Genomic DNA, 12,622 nt, shown 5'->3' with positions numbered 1-12,622 from the left:
TGAGGAGCCAGTGACTGTTTATTCAAAGAAGCAGGGGGCAGGGGCGCCACCCTCAGGCCTGGATGTGGCTCTTGGCGCTGAAAGCCAGATAGTAGATGACTAGGCCAATGGCTGCGGCCAGCACCTCAGTGGAGACCCAGGGCCCATTCCAGGTGCCCTGCAAGAAAGGAGACCAAAGCCAGCTTAGGGGAAGGACAGGCGAGGGGGCCAGCCAGCCCCAGTCACCCTCGTTCTGTGGCAGGAAGACCCACTGGCCAACTACGGCCCAGCCCTCACCCCCCACCCCCCAAAAGGGTGAGGCTTGTTGTGTCCTCCCTGCTTCCCCTGAGACCAGGTCAGCTTCTTCAGCCCACTCACCCGATGGTCCACACTGACTGTGAACAGGGGCGGGATGATAGAAATGTCCTCATTATTTCTCTGAGCCTGCAAGGGAGGTGCTGGGGTCAGGGGGCCCTGCCAGGTGGGATGGGGTGGGGAGGGGAGGGGTAGGAGAGGCAGGAACACTGGCCTGAGCATGGAAAACAGGAGAGAGGAACTCGGAAGGCACAGGGACCGGTGGGGTGGTTAGGCGGGCAGGAAGGCGCCCATCTGGCCATCCTGCTCCCCATAAGCAAGGTCTCTCGTGGCCAGAGCCTTAGGAAGAGGGGCCTGTGGGGTGGACATGGCTGTGGAAGCCGGGGTGCCGTCCCTTCTGCAGGCCGGGCCACGCTCCTGGCGACGCTCACCTTCCTCAGGAGGCTATAGGACTCCTCGTCGAAGAATCTGACCTCATAGGTGCCTGCATGGGCGCTCTTGTGGTCTAGGCTCCAGGATACCTGGATTGGGGGTTCAGCAGGGGGTGAGCGCAGTAGAGACATCAGGGCCACCCTGCCAGCGCTGACACAGCACGACTAGCAGAGGCCTGAGTCAAAGAACCCCAGGCCACCTTCAAGTCACACCTGTGAGCAAGTGGCTTCCCCCCAAAATGACGACTGCAGCATCCCTTACCTGATAACGCCCCACATCCTGGCCCCGGGTGACAGGAAATTGTTTTCCACTGACGTCAGCATAAAGAGCCATGTTCTGGGGTAGGGGACAAAGGGAGAGTCACCTCCTTCCCTCTCTGGTCATCAGCAGAGGCCCCACCGTGCTGCCCACAGCAGTGCCTATGCCCTGCGGGCAGGAAGGCTGGGCACAGTTGGCGGCTGCAGTGTGTCTGGCAGGAGGTACCATGTGAGAACCATGGAGGTCGGCTTGCCACGACCCAGAGCTGTGCCAGGGAACCAACAGGCACCAATGCTGTCACTGCCTTTCTGCGTGTCTCCCCTATGGGGCGGGCACATCCCCCCTACAGCCTGGCCTCCCTAACCCGCAGCAAGCCTGTTAACTGTGAACAGTGGTGAGATGATCGAAGTGTCCTCGTTATTTCTGAACCTGGAAGGGGGTGCTGGGGTCAGAGCGTGCCCAATCAAGAACTGTTCTACCCCAAAAGGCCCCACTTCTTTCTTCAGGCCTTTGGGATACAGGTTAAGGTCAGGGGCCGAGGCCAGGGCTGCTCAGTCTGGAAATTACAGGACACCCATGTGGACATACACCTTGGCAAAGAGCAATCAGAAAAAGGATGCAGGAGCCTGGGGGCTGACCCCTAGCTGTTTCTCACTTCCCACATTCACTCTTTCAAGACACAGCAAGGTGTCTACCTATGGTACTTCACCCAGGCAAAGCAGACCAGGCAGGTTAGGAGAATGTTCTTTAAACACCTGCCAGAATCTGGCCTAGCAGTGCCCTGATCTCTCCTACGCCTGTGAATCAAGATTTTTCTTCTCCTGTCCACATGGGTTCCCAGGTCTGACCCCATCAGCTGCCAGTGAAGAGCTGATCAAGGTCCCAGGCTCACTGCCTGCCTCTCACCCCAGCACCCTCCTGGCTGAACCTCCACTGCCTCACCTGCACCCTGTTCTTGCATGTCAGGGAGATCTCCACAATGAAGACGGTCTCAGTGGAAATGACGGCATCCGAGGTGGTGTAATAGGAAGGGGTGATCTGGGGCTCCACGCAGGCCTCTGCTGCAGGGAGGAGGTGGAGAGATGCCTGGGCTGAGGGGCAGAAGGGACCACTCTGACCCCGCCTCCCAGACCTTGTCAACTGAAGACACGCAGGGCCCTTTGAACCCTGCCAGATGGGGTGTGGGAGACAGATCCAAACGAGTCAGAAGTGCAGTGGCAAGGAGGGTCGGATGGCCTTGAAGAAAGGAGGGGAGGATAGGAGGCTTTGTACAGGTGGAACCTCAGTGCAAGGGCAAAAGAGCAGGCAAGTGTGTGGTCATGGGACTGGATGGATTCACTGCACAACTCGCATCTGTGCCTGGACCTGTGGACAGGGAAGCCATGTACTGGTTGGGGGCTGCAGGCTACCCTGGCCTGGAGCACCCCCAGAAGCCAAGGGGGCCAGGCTGACCTCAATTGAGAGCCATGCACAGCTCTGGACTGTTTACCAAAGGCATCCTCCGCAGATGCCAAGCATGGTGCTGCCGGCCACGCCCGGGGGCTTTAGAGCCACAGCTGACAGAAGGCCAAGGCTGGCCCTAGAGTTTCCCAAGGGAAGAAAATGGGAGAGGCTCTAGATCCAGAAGCACGACTTGTCCCCTTGAACAGGGCTGCCCTTAGAAAGGATGCTGCCTTAGCCAGCTCCACACTGCTAGAGGCAACAAGGAAGGAAGGGTGCCACCCAAATGCTACCAGTGGGAAAGTTCTCAGCCAACTGCTCTCGGATGTGGTGTCCCAGCAGAGCCATGCCTTCGGCTGAGGCAGAGAGAAGGCTTTGGGTCTGGACAGCGGGAGGAAGATGCCTGGGAACATCAGTGGGGGGCAGTTCTCTGTTCTCAGGAGCCGCATCCCACAGATCCTGCTGTGCCCTGCTAAGCTTGACCTATTTCCTATGGACACTAGAGCACTGAAGGGTTTTACAGCCAGGTTTGTTCTTTGCAGACATTACTGGCTACAGCGTGAGGAGTTGCTGAGGGGCAGGTGAGAAGAGTGCAGGCAGGGCGGCCTTAAAATTAAGCTGGTGAAACACTCTAGGCACCAATGGTGCTGGCCTGAAGTAGGGCAGGTAAAGTGAATGTGCAGAGAGTGGCCCGGACCCTGTCCAGACCCTCAGACCTGGTGCTGGCTCCTGCAAGGTCCTCCTCCTAAATACACTCCTGGACTCCAGTCTGAGCTCATCTTGGCCACTAGGTGTTAAGAACCTCTCAAGAAGCTAAACTGATCTGACCGTGGCTCAGCTCTGCTGAAAAGCCCTTTAAGGATACACCAGGCCCTCAGGGAAAAAGTCAGCAGTCTGGCCTGGCATTCACGGTCCCCGGTTACCTTTCCCTCTTCAGCTCCTATCTAACTCGCCCACCCTCACGGCCCCTCTACCCTGACGGTCCCCTCTTCCTCCTCTCTTCACTTGGAGCTCCCTTCCTGGGGAGGCCTCGCCCCACTGCACCGGGTCAAGTGGCTTCTCTCCACCAACCCCGTTTCTCGCCCTGACCACCCTGCGCTGTAAGCTTTGCTCCTGTCCGACCCCCTCCGGAACCGGGAGCTCCGGGAGAGGGAGCAGGGACGTGTGTCACTTTCCCTGCAGGACCTGGCGGCCGGGCACACGGGAGAGGCTCTGGGACTCTTCCTCGCAGAAGCAGACTGGGGAAAGATTTGGCTGTTTCTTCCAACAGCCTGGCTGCTGGGTAAACGTGTGTGGTGCAGGAGCGCGTGGTGGCCTTGGTCACCGTGCCCCGAGGCCACCTGCCTCTCGGAGGAAGAAGGCCCAGACCCCCGATTCGCCCGCACCCCTCCTCCCCCCCACGCACCACCAGTCGTGGGAGAGAGGCTCGCCAGAAACGAGCTCCGGCCAGGCCGCTACCTGAGCAGCAGGAGAGGCCGGACAGCAGGAGTAGCGCCAGGGCGCCGAGAGATGCCAGCGCCGCCATCGCCTCTTCTCTGCCGAGGGAAAAAGAGAACGACTCCCCTGAACACGAGAGGCAGACGAGGAAGGGCGACGCGTAAGCGGCCACGGCAGCCAATCAGGAGCTGGCGAGCCGGGCGGGCCTGTGAAGTCGCTAGCGGCACTGACGTGTCCCCTCCCAAGACCGGGAGCCCCGCTGGCCAACCCCCCCCAAGATGGCGGCGGCGGCGGCGCTCCCAACGCCGGAAGGGGGCGTGGGAACCGGCGCGGCCGTGCGCATGCGCACTGCTGGGTCCGCCCCTGTTCCGGGGCCTTCGCGCCCCGCCTAACTCTCGCGAGAGCGGTGTCTGCGTGTTGTGTGTGGCGGCTCTCACTTTCCGTCATGGCGCTGAAGGTGGCGACTGCTGCTGGCGGTGCTGCTAAGGCAGTACTCAGGCCGACCCTCCTCTGCCGTCCTTGGGAGGTGAGAAGGAGGAGCGGGCCCCTGGGATAGCTGCAGCGCTCGCTGGGGGTCGTCGCACCTTGCCGGGCCGGCCGGAGGGCCGCAGCTTCTGAAGCGTCGTGGAGCCCGATTGGCTACGGGCCCCGCAAGGGGCGGGGAGAGGGCTGTGCTCAGGGGTTGATTGGCCGCCTTCGCTGTCAGTGAGGGAATTGGACAAAGTTGGCCCTGGTCCGTCTTCCCCAGGGATCTGCATCTTGTGATGGGGAAGCTCTGGACAGGCGGGGAGAGTGGGCCGCTGCGGGCCGAGTGTCACCTCTTTAGTATCCTTATGGGAGCCCTCCCGAGACGGTCACATGTCGCAGCCCCCTTTCTCTTGCTGCCCTGGGAATCCCGTTCCCGGCCTCCGTTCCTCCTCGGGTCTCCCTCTTGGGGACCGCTTTGCCACCTGTCCCAATGGAGGTGGAAAATCGGACTTTACCAGTACCCCTGAGTTCACCCCCCGCCCCCGACATTCTTACAGCCCCAGATGCCTTTCCCCTGCAGGCGCCTGGAATGGGAGGGAGCTAGGGTTTCTCAGACTGGATGGGTGCGAGCCCATGGGGCTTGTTTCTGCAGTTCTCAGTTTAGGATCTTGGTTATTCAGGTCCGATTCCTCTCTCTCTCTTTTTTTTTTTTTAAAAAAAAATTGGCACCTGTGCTAACATCTGTTGCCAATCTTTTTTTTTTTCTTCTCCCCGAACCCCCCAGTACATAGTTGTATATTGTAGTTGTGAGTGCCTCTGGTTGTGCTATATGGGACGCTGCCTCAGCATGGCCTGATGAGTGGTGCCATGTCCTTGCCCAGGATCTGAACTGGGGAAACCCTGGGCTGCCAACGCGGAGCGTGGAACTTACCCACTCCACCACGGGGCCACCCCGATTCCTCTCTCTTTACAGACTTAAATAGGATAACTTAGTCCCTGGGTGGGTTGGAAGCCATCTGAAGCTTCATCCAGCCAGGACTGGCCCTAGGGGACAAGAGATATGACCTCTAGGCCCGGCTCCCTGACTAATCCACTGTGTGGCTTTAGGCCGGTCCCCCTCTTCCCTTTGGGCTCCAGTTTCCCCTCTGTCTCAAAGGATCCAGCCAACTCTGACCGTCCAGAACCCTGTGACTTTGCTGACACTCCTGAACACATCTCCTGCCATGCTTCCCCTCTCTGACCCCTGGGGAAGACTGCCCTGTAACAGTTTATGCTTTATGAAATTCTGTTTAAAATGCTACTTCTCCCACCTTGCTGATGAGAGGCTTTCCAGAGGTCCTGACGGCTCTGGCAGCTAGGCTTCCACAGCGACTTGGTGAAGACATTTTGTGTCGTCCCTGACCTCCCGTGTGTGTGCTTGTGTCCCCACTGGGTGGGGATGGGGGGCAGTGAACAGGTGGTACAGGCAGTGCCTTGACCTGAGACCGATTGTCCTGGGTATGGGAACCTTTAGAGGTGAACCCTAGATCTTTGGTCCTACTAATTGGGACCTTGTGGGAAAACAAGCAGGCACCATTGGCACTTGATCCAACAGAAACATGCCGAAGAGAGAAGCCTCACTAAGATGTGGGATGTGGGAGCCCCCTCTCTCTTCATCCTTCCAGTAGTCGCATAAAATAGGCACTTCTGTCCGTGGAGTTCAGTGAGGGCGGGAAATGCAGTAAGATTAAGTCCTTTGCTGCCAAGAGCTGTGGACGGTGGATTTGGATCAAGGTCTCCCTAGCCCCAAAGCATACCATCTTGTCCTTCATTGGCTGATGTGCTCATTCATTCAGGAAATATTTCTTGTGTCCCAGCTCTGAGCCAGGCATTCTGCTGGGCCTTGGGTTGACAGCAGGGGACTGGACAGACATGGCTTCTACTCTCAGGGGCTTAGGGGTTGAGGAGGGAGCAAAGCAGTGACAACCAAGGGAGATTGTGGTTGTAGGGGAGGGAGTACAGAGGGCTTTGGGAGCCCAGGAGGACCGACAGCTTGGCAGCTGTAGGGTATCAGGGAAGACTTCCTGGAGGAAGAGCAGTCTAAGCCGCCTTCCACAAGTTTGTATGAGAGCCTACAAATAAAATTAATCCAGACGCTGAGAAATGCTAAAAGGAAAACAGGAAAGCCCCGAGTGTGCTTGGGGTACAGATCCAGGAGCCACATGGATCAGCAGTTGTCCCTAGAGCCTCTTGTCCTCATAGTCACCTGTGTCTTAGCCCCTGGCTAGGGCAGGTCAGTGGCACACCTGTGCTGCTCAGGCTCGTGCAAGTGGAGGCTTTGTGAATACTGGCCGGGGAGATCCAGGCAGGGATGGTCAGCCTCTGCCTGAGCTTTCTGGACTTCTCGCAGAAAGGCACAGCTCTTTGGAAAATGGCCATGGTGACTCTGCCATTGGCTGGAACACTCTGCTGCTGCCCCACTAGGCGAGTGGTAGGGTATCCCCAAGTGACAAGGAGGACCTTGGCTCTGCCCTTGCCGCTTTGAATTGGGGGCTCCCCGGGTGGGGTGCAGCAGGGAGGAATGTGTGTGGGCCTGTAGCCCCCCTGCAATGGAACCTGGGACACACGGTTCTCCCTCTGGGACAGTATGGGACTCCAGATGCGTCACTTCTCAGCACCTGTCCCATTTGGCTCGGGTGGCTTTTGCTCTGAAGCTGTCGAGCGTGGCACCAAAGTGACCAAACATGGCTGCTTCTGAGTCAGGGGTTGGGGACGTTCATCCAGGGAGACCTCACAGCAGTTCTGCAGTGCTCTGTGAAAGCCTTGCGAGGGGCCAGTGTCAGCGCACTGCCTTGGGCTTCTGGTTCCGGTAGGCTGCTGCCTACGGGGTTGGTGGTGCTTGTGTCTGGGCCAAGGGGGGCTGGGTGCTGTCTTTTTCCTCTGTCTCCATGCTCTCGATCTTCTCCATGTTCTGACCATATGCTGCTTTTGCAATAAGGAAAAATGATGAAGAAACGATGAAACTATCATCATGGTGGTCCCGTGATTTGTTATAATGGCTTCCTTATTGTACCACGTTCGGTGGGCCAACACTAAGCAGGAGTAATTGGCCAAAAAAGAATCAGAAGCAACAAAAGCAGGGGTGGAGACATAAACGTTTTTTGGACACCTGACCGTGGGGCTGAGGAGGCGTGAAGGGTTGTGGTGACTCTCTGTGGTGCTCCGACAGGCTGCACCTCGGGAAATGGAGGCTCTGGAGTCATCCATGTGGACCCCTGCTGTGCGCTGTTGTTCGCCGGACAGTGGTGCGTGGGGGAGGTGGAGAGGGATGACACGCAGGGCCTGTCTAGGCATGGTGGGGACGATCCCTCTTCCCTGCCAAGAGCTCAGCTGGCCCTTGCCAGATTGACTTTCTGGGCTGGACAACAACCACTGGCATCTTTGTTCTCTTTGCCAGGTTCTAGGTGCCCCCAGGGCCCCCCGGAGGAGCTTCTCAGTAAGTACCTGCCCAGGTGTGTGCATGCACATATATGTGTGTGCTTGCACATGTATATGTTTGTGTTTGTGTGTGCGTGTACCTGTTGTGTGTGCGCGTGCAGAGGCGTTTGTGTATGGGTGCATGCACGTATATTTGTGTGTGCGTGTGTGTGCACACGTGTGTGCATGTGCTCATGTGTATGCCGTGCCTCTTTGCTCCCTGGCCCCCTGTGTCCTTCCCTCTGAGGCACAGACTCCTTACCTGAACTGTGCTAGACAGCGTCCCCAGGAACAAGGCCCCATTCCCCGGGCCCAGCCTTATTCCTCCGACCTTGGCTGATCCGTGTCTTTTTCCTTCCTGTCCCCCTCTAGCAACGTACAATTGTGAGTATTTTCCTCATCTGCCTGTTAGGTTTGGGGCTTTTAGTTGCTTTGGGATTGACCCAAGTCCAGGCGGGGGCGGGAACTGCTTCTGCTGCCATCCTTCTGACCAAGGAGCCCCCGTAAGCAGCCCTGTCTGGGATGGCATGGGGTGGGGTGTGGGGGTAAGGTACCCTGAGCTGGCACCTCGCAATTGGCCAGCCCACTGGGTCAGTGCTGGTGGGAGAAAGGGAACTGAAGGGCCGCCTTCACCCCCCCCCCTTCCAGCCACCGTCAGCTAAGTATGGTGGGCGGCACACGGTGACCATGATCCCAGGGGACGGCATTGGGCCAGAGCTCATGTTGCACGTCAAGTCTGTATTCAGGTACAGAGTCTCTGGGCGCACCTCCCCTTGACCTGTATCCGTAGGGAAGGTTGTGCCTTGGGCCCAGCCGTGGGGGGGTTGGGGGGGTCCTGAGAACTTTGTGCCAAGAGGGCCAGTGAACCTGGACAGGGGGGCTGTATGCCCAGGCTTTCCTCCTGGTGCCTGTGGTCCCGCCATGCTGGCCTGGGTGTGGGAGAGGTGATGACACCTGTCCTGTTAGCTATGTCATGGAATGCGAGTGTGTCCCCCTTACTTGGCGCCGGTGGGCCCAGTCTCCTCTCAGCCAGAGCCAGGTCAGGGTGGGCAGTGGCAGGGGAGAGGCCTCTGTACCCAATGGTCCAGGCAGGCTTCCTGGAGGAGGTGTAGGGGAGGACCGGAGCCAGCCACCCTGACTCAGCTCTGCCTTAGGCACGCGTGTGTGCCAGTGGACTTTGAGGAGGTGCACGTGAGCTCCAGCGCTGATGAAGAGGACATCCGAAATGCCATCATGGCCATCCGTCGGAACCGTGTGGCCCTGAAGGGTGAGCTCCGGGGCCGGATTGGGGCGCTGTGCCGGAACGGGGTGCTGTGCACAATTCCTTTCACCTCGGAGCTGATGCTTGTCCCTGGGGCTCTATGGCTCTGACTTCAGGGCTTTTCTGGCTTGAGAGGATCCTTGTGCTTGGAGAGTGGACAGAAGCTTCTGGAAGCCCGTGTGTGCTATGATTCTGAGAGTTTGGTGGCACTAGGCTGTGTGAGACCCTATCCAGTGATGGGCTCCCTCACACTCCCTTCTTGCCTCCTGAGGCAGCCGTCTCTGCAGAGGGCAGCTTTGACCCTCAGAGCTTCCTTCACAAACCAAATGTCACAGAGACGCAGTTCCAACCCTCTGCCTGCTGCCTGGACTCCGGCCAGCACAGCTGTGGATGTTACAGGCAGGAATTCTAGTTCCTCCCGAATTTGACTTGCTTTGGTCCATGTTAAACTGTTTCCATCACTCATTCTGCGAACTTTAGCCCATCCCTGGCTCTCTGTGAGGAGCATGTGAGCAATGATGAACTTGGGTAGAGCCCCAGGCCCTGGCAGTCAAGTGGAGGGGTTGCCATGCTAACCACAGGGTACCCACAGCCGTCTGGGGGAAGGCAGTCCCAGTGGGGTGTGACTTGGGGGGGCCAGCAGCCCCGGTGGGCCTTGAGAAAGGCCTCCTCTGCTCGGCACCCTCTGACCGCCTTCTCCCAGAGGCTTCTAGCTCCCTGATGCCCTTGCTCTGGTTGCCCTGGATCCAGCCAAGGCCAAGCCGTGGTCTTTTTCAGGCAGCCCTGGTCTGCCCCTGAGGTGGGGCTCGTGTGGCACCTCAGTGTGGGGCCTGGCGGTAATCCTGGCCAAGGTCACCTTGCTGGCGCCAGCCTGGCCAGCCAGCTTGTTAATAAGCAGAAGTGGTCACTCTCTATCCACTTGCTATTCCCTGCCCAGGGTCTGGCCAGATCTTCTGGCCAGCTGCTAACCCTTGTTTATTCATTTCTTAGTTCATTCATTCATTCATTTACTATTTATTGAGTGACTGCTATCTTTCAGGTGCTCTTCTAGGTCCCCAGAACCCATCCATGAACCAAATGCCCCCATCCCCCGCCCTGGAGGGGCGTACATTGGAGTTACACTCTGGTGTTCTGTGACGTATTTCTGCTGCCAGAAGCTGTCTTCTCCTCTGGTTGGAGCTGCTTTTGGCTCGCGTTCCCTAGGTTAGGAGGGGGAATATGGTGGCTCGGTTGAGCCTGGGGGCTGCCCTCCAGCCTGTCTGTCTTGTTTCTGTCCCGCAGGCAATATTGAAACAAACCATAACCTGCCACCGTCCCACAAGTCCCGAAACAACATCCTCCGGTGAGAGCCCTGTGCACAGGATGAAGGCTTGCTGGGTGTGGGGTGGGGTATGCCAGCAGAGTTGTGGCACTGGCCAGCTGCCTCTCTCTCTCTGCCCCCAGCACCAGTCTGGATCTCTATGCCAACGTCATCCACTGTAAGAGCTTGCCAGGAGTGGTGACCCGGCACAGAGACATAGACATCCTTATCGTCCGTGAAAACACGGAGGGCGAGTACAGCAGCCTCGAGCACGAGGTGGGTGAGGCCCGGGCCGCCCACTCACCCTCTCGGGTCATGGGGGCTGGGGATGAGCCCAGCCAGGGTCAGCGGTAAGGAAGCCATGCCCCAGGAGAAGCTGGTGCTAAAGGGCAGGCTTGGACAGGACATAGGTCTCTTCTCCCTTGTCCCCTTGTCAGAGCGTGGCAGGCGTGGTGGAGAGCCTGAAGATCATCACCAAGGCCAAGTCCCTGCGCATTGCTGAATACGCCTTCAAATTGGCCCAGGAGTGTGGGCGCAAGAAAGTGACAGCCGTGCACAAGGCCAACATCATGTATGCTCCTCGCCCCTGCCATGCTCTTGCTCATTCCGCAAGCCACTCAATCAGGCAGCCTGCTCGGGCCTGCTCTCAGGGACTTGGGGCCCTGGACCCCAGCCACCCACCAAGGGGCCATGCCCAGGGGTGTGCCCTGTTACCTGTTTCCCAGCCGAGCCTTGCCAGAGTGCACACGTGAGGGAGGTGGAATGGGATTATGCCCGTTTTGCTGACGGGGGACTGGCTAGAGGATTAGAATGCAGCCTTCTGTGGCCGTCTGTACACCCCGTCCCTCCGGCTGACCATTACAACGGCCAAGCTGGTGTCCTGTGTCACCCCTAGGAAACTGGGCGACGGGCTCTTCCTCCAGTGTTGCAAGGAGGTGGCAGCCGGCTACCCCCAGATCACCTTTGAGAATATGATCGTGGACAACACCACTATGCAGGTAGTTAAGCTGTGGGGCTTTGTGGCCTCCCACCCTGGGTGTCCTGGGCTTCTTGTGCTCCAACTCCTCTCTGCCCTTCCTCACCCCGCAGCTGGTGTCCCGGCCCCAGCAGTTCGATGTCATGGTGATGCCCAATCTCTACGGCAACATTGTCAACAATGTCTGTGCAGGGCTGGTCGGGGGCCCTGGCCTTGTGGCTGGGGCGAACTATGGCCACGTGTATGCCGTGTTTGAGACGGTGAGTGCCGCTGGGGGTGCAAGGGCTGCTGGCCTTTTTGAATAGACCTTACATACCATCCAATTCACCCATTAAAAGTGGACAACTCGGTGGGGTTTAGAATATTCAGAGCTGTGCACCCCTCACCACTATAATTCCAGGACATTGTCCTCATCCAAAAGAAACCCTGCACTTGTTAGCCCACTCCCCATCCCCCTCCCCTGAGCCCCTGGCACCCACTCATCTGCCTTCTGCCTCTGTGGATTTGCCTGTTCCTGACACTTCACGTGAATGGAATCATGCACCCTCCATCCTTACATTCGCCACCCCCTCCATCTTGCTTGTTCTAGGCTACGAGGAACACAGGCAAGAGCATCGCCAATAAGAATGTCGCCAACCCCACGGCCACACTGCTGGCAAGCTGCATGATGCTCGACCACCTCAAGTAAGCACTTCTCCCTTCCCAGCCAGGGCCCCCAGGCCCCCAGGCCCTGAGGACTGAAGGCTTGCTTTCTCACCTTAGGCTCCACTCCTATGCCACCTCCATCCGCAAGGCCGTCTTGGCATCCATGGACAATGAAAACGTGAGGCCCCCCCTCTCCCCTGCCCTGCTTCACTGCCCCCCACCACCCCGTTCCCCTCCTTCAGCCCCAGCTGAGCTGGTGTAATGCCTGAGGGGCTGGAGATGCAGACCCCAAGGGGAGGGTGTTACCAGGTCGGGTAGGGCTTCTGGGTCTTAGTTAATACCACTGCCCTCCTGGGGGCAGTTCCAGCCCCTGCAGGCCATGGAAACAGTGGGCAGCCCTGGAACGCGTGCAGGATAGGGGTTGGGTGCTGGGGCCCAAGTGTGTGCCCAGACTTGCCCATCTCCTGCAGATGCACACCCCAGACATCGGGGGCCAGGGCACGACGTCGGAAGCCATCCAGGACATCATCCGCCACATCCGCATTATCAACGGCCGGGCTGTGGAGGCGTAGGCTGTCCCCTCCCACCCCAGCACCCCAGCTGGCTCGGCAGGCAGGCCCAGAATAAACCAGCTTCTGCCCAGCCCTCGGCCATG

The 12,622-nt window shown here is 58.5% G+C and overlaps 2 protein-coding genes across 5 annotated transcripts; one reads left to right on the top strand and one right to left on the bottom strand.

Annotated features, from left to right (window-relative positions):
* On the bottom strand, positions 1-4,242 carry SSR4 (signal sequence receptor subunit 4). Its single transcript, XM_001493349.5, has 6 exons — positions 3,883-4,242; positions 1,927-2,045; positions 988-1,062; positions 726-815; positions 358-423; positions 1-157 (listed from the first exon to the last, which is right to left on the bottom strand). The coding sequence occupies exons 1-6, from the start codon at positions 3,947-3,949 to the stop codon at positions 53-55; spliced, it is 522 nt and encodes a 173-aa protein (XP_001493399.3). The 5' UTR covers positions 3,950-4,242; the 3' UTR covers positions 1-52.
* On the top strand, positions 4,231-12,609 carry IDH3G (isocitrate dehydrogenase (NAD(+)) 3 non-catalytic subunit gamma). Of its 4 annotated transcripts, none has more exons than XM_001493411.7 (13): positions 4,231-4,387; positions 7,766-7,804; positions 8,158-8,169; positions 8,434-8,531; positions 8,940-9,052; positions 10,328-10,388; positions 10,490-10,622; positions 10,784-10,917; positions 11,242-11,344; positions 11,436-11,582; positions 11,912-12,006; positions 12,085-12,145; positions 12,438-12,609. In XM_001493411.7, exons 1-13 carry the CDS (start codon positions 4,307-4,309, stop codon positions 12,537-12,539), a joined length of 1,179 nt encoding a protein of 392 aa, XP_001493461.1. In that variant the 5' UTR covers positions 4,231-4,306; the 3' UTR covers positions 12,540-12,609. The 4 variants fall into 4 exon arrangements, with proteins under 4 accessions (XP_001493461.1, XP_003365953.1, XP_070113729.1 ...); XM_070257628.1 differs by having other exon boundaries at positions 4,243-4,387; positions 8,158-8,288; XM_003365905.5 differs by lacking the exon at positions 8,158-8,169.
* Positions 12,610-12,622: the final 13 nt, after the last annotated feature.

Source organism: Equus caballus, chromosome X, assembly GCF_041296265.1.
Source record: "Equus caballus isolate H_3958 breed thoroughbred chromosome X, TB-T2T, whole genome shotgun sequence".
NCBI classification, from domain to species: domain Eukaryota; kingdom Metazoa; phylum Chordata; class Mammalia; order Perissodactyla; family Equidae; genus Equus; species Equus caballus.
This window is presented reverse-complemented; position numbering and strand designations above follow the sequence as displayed.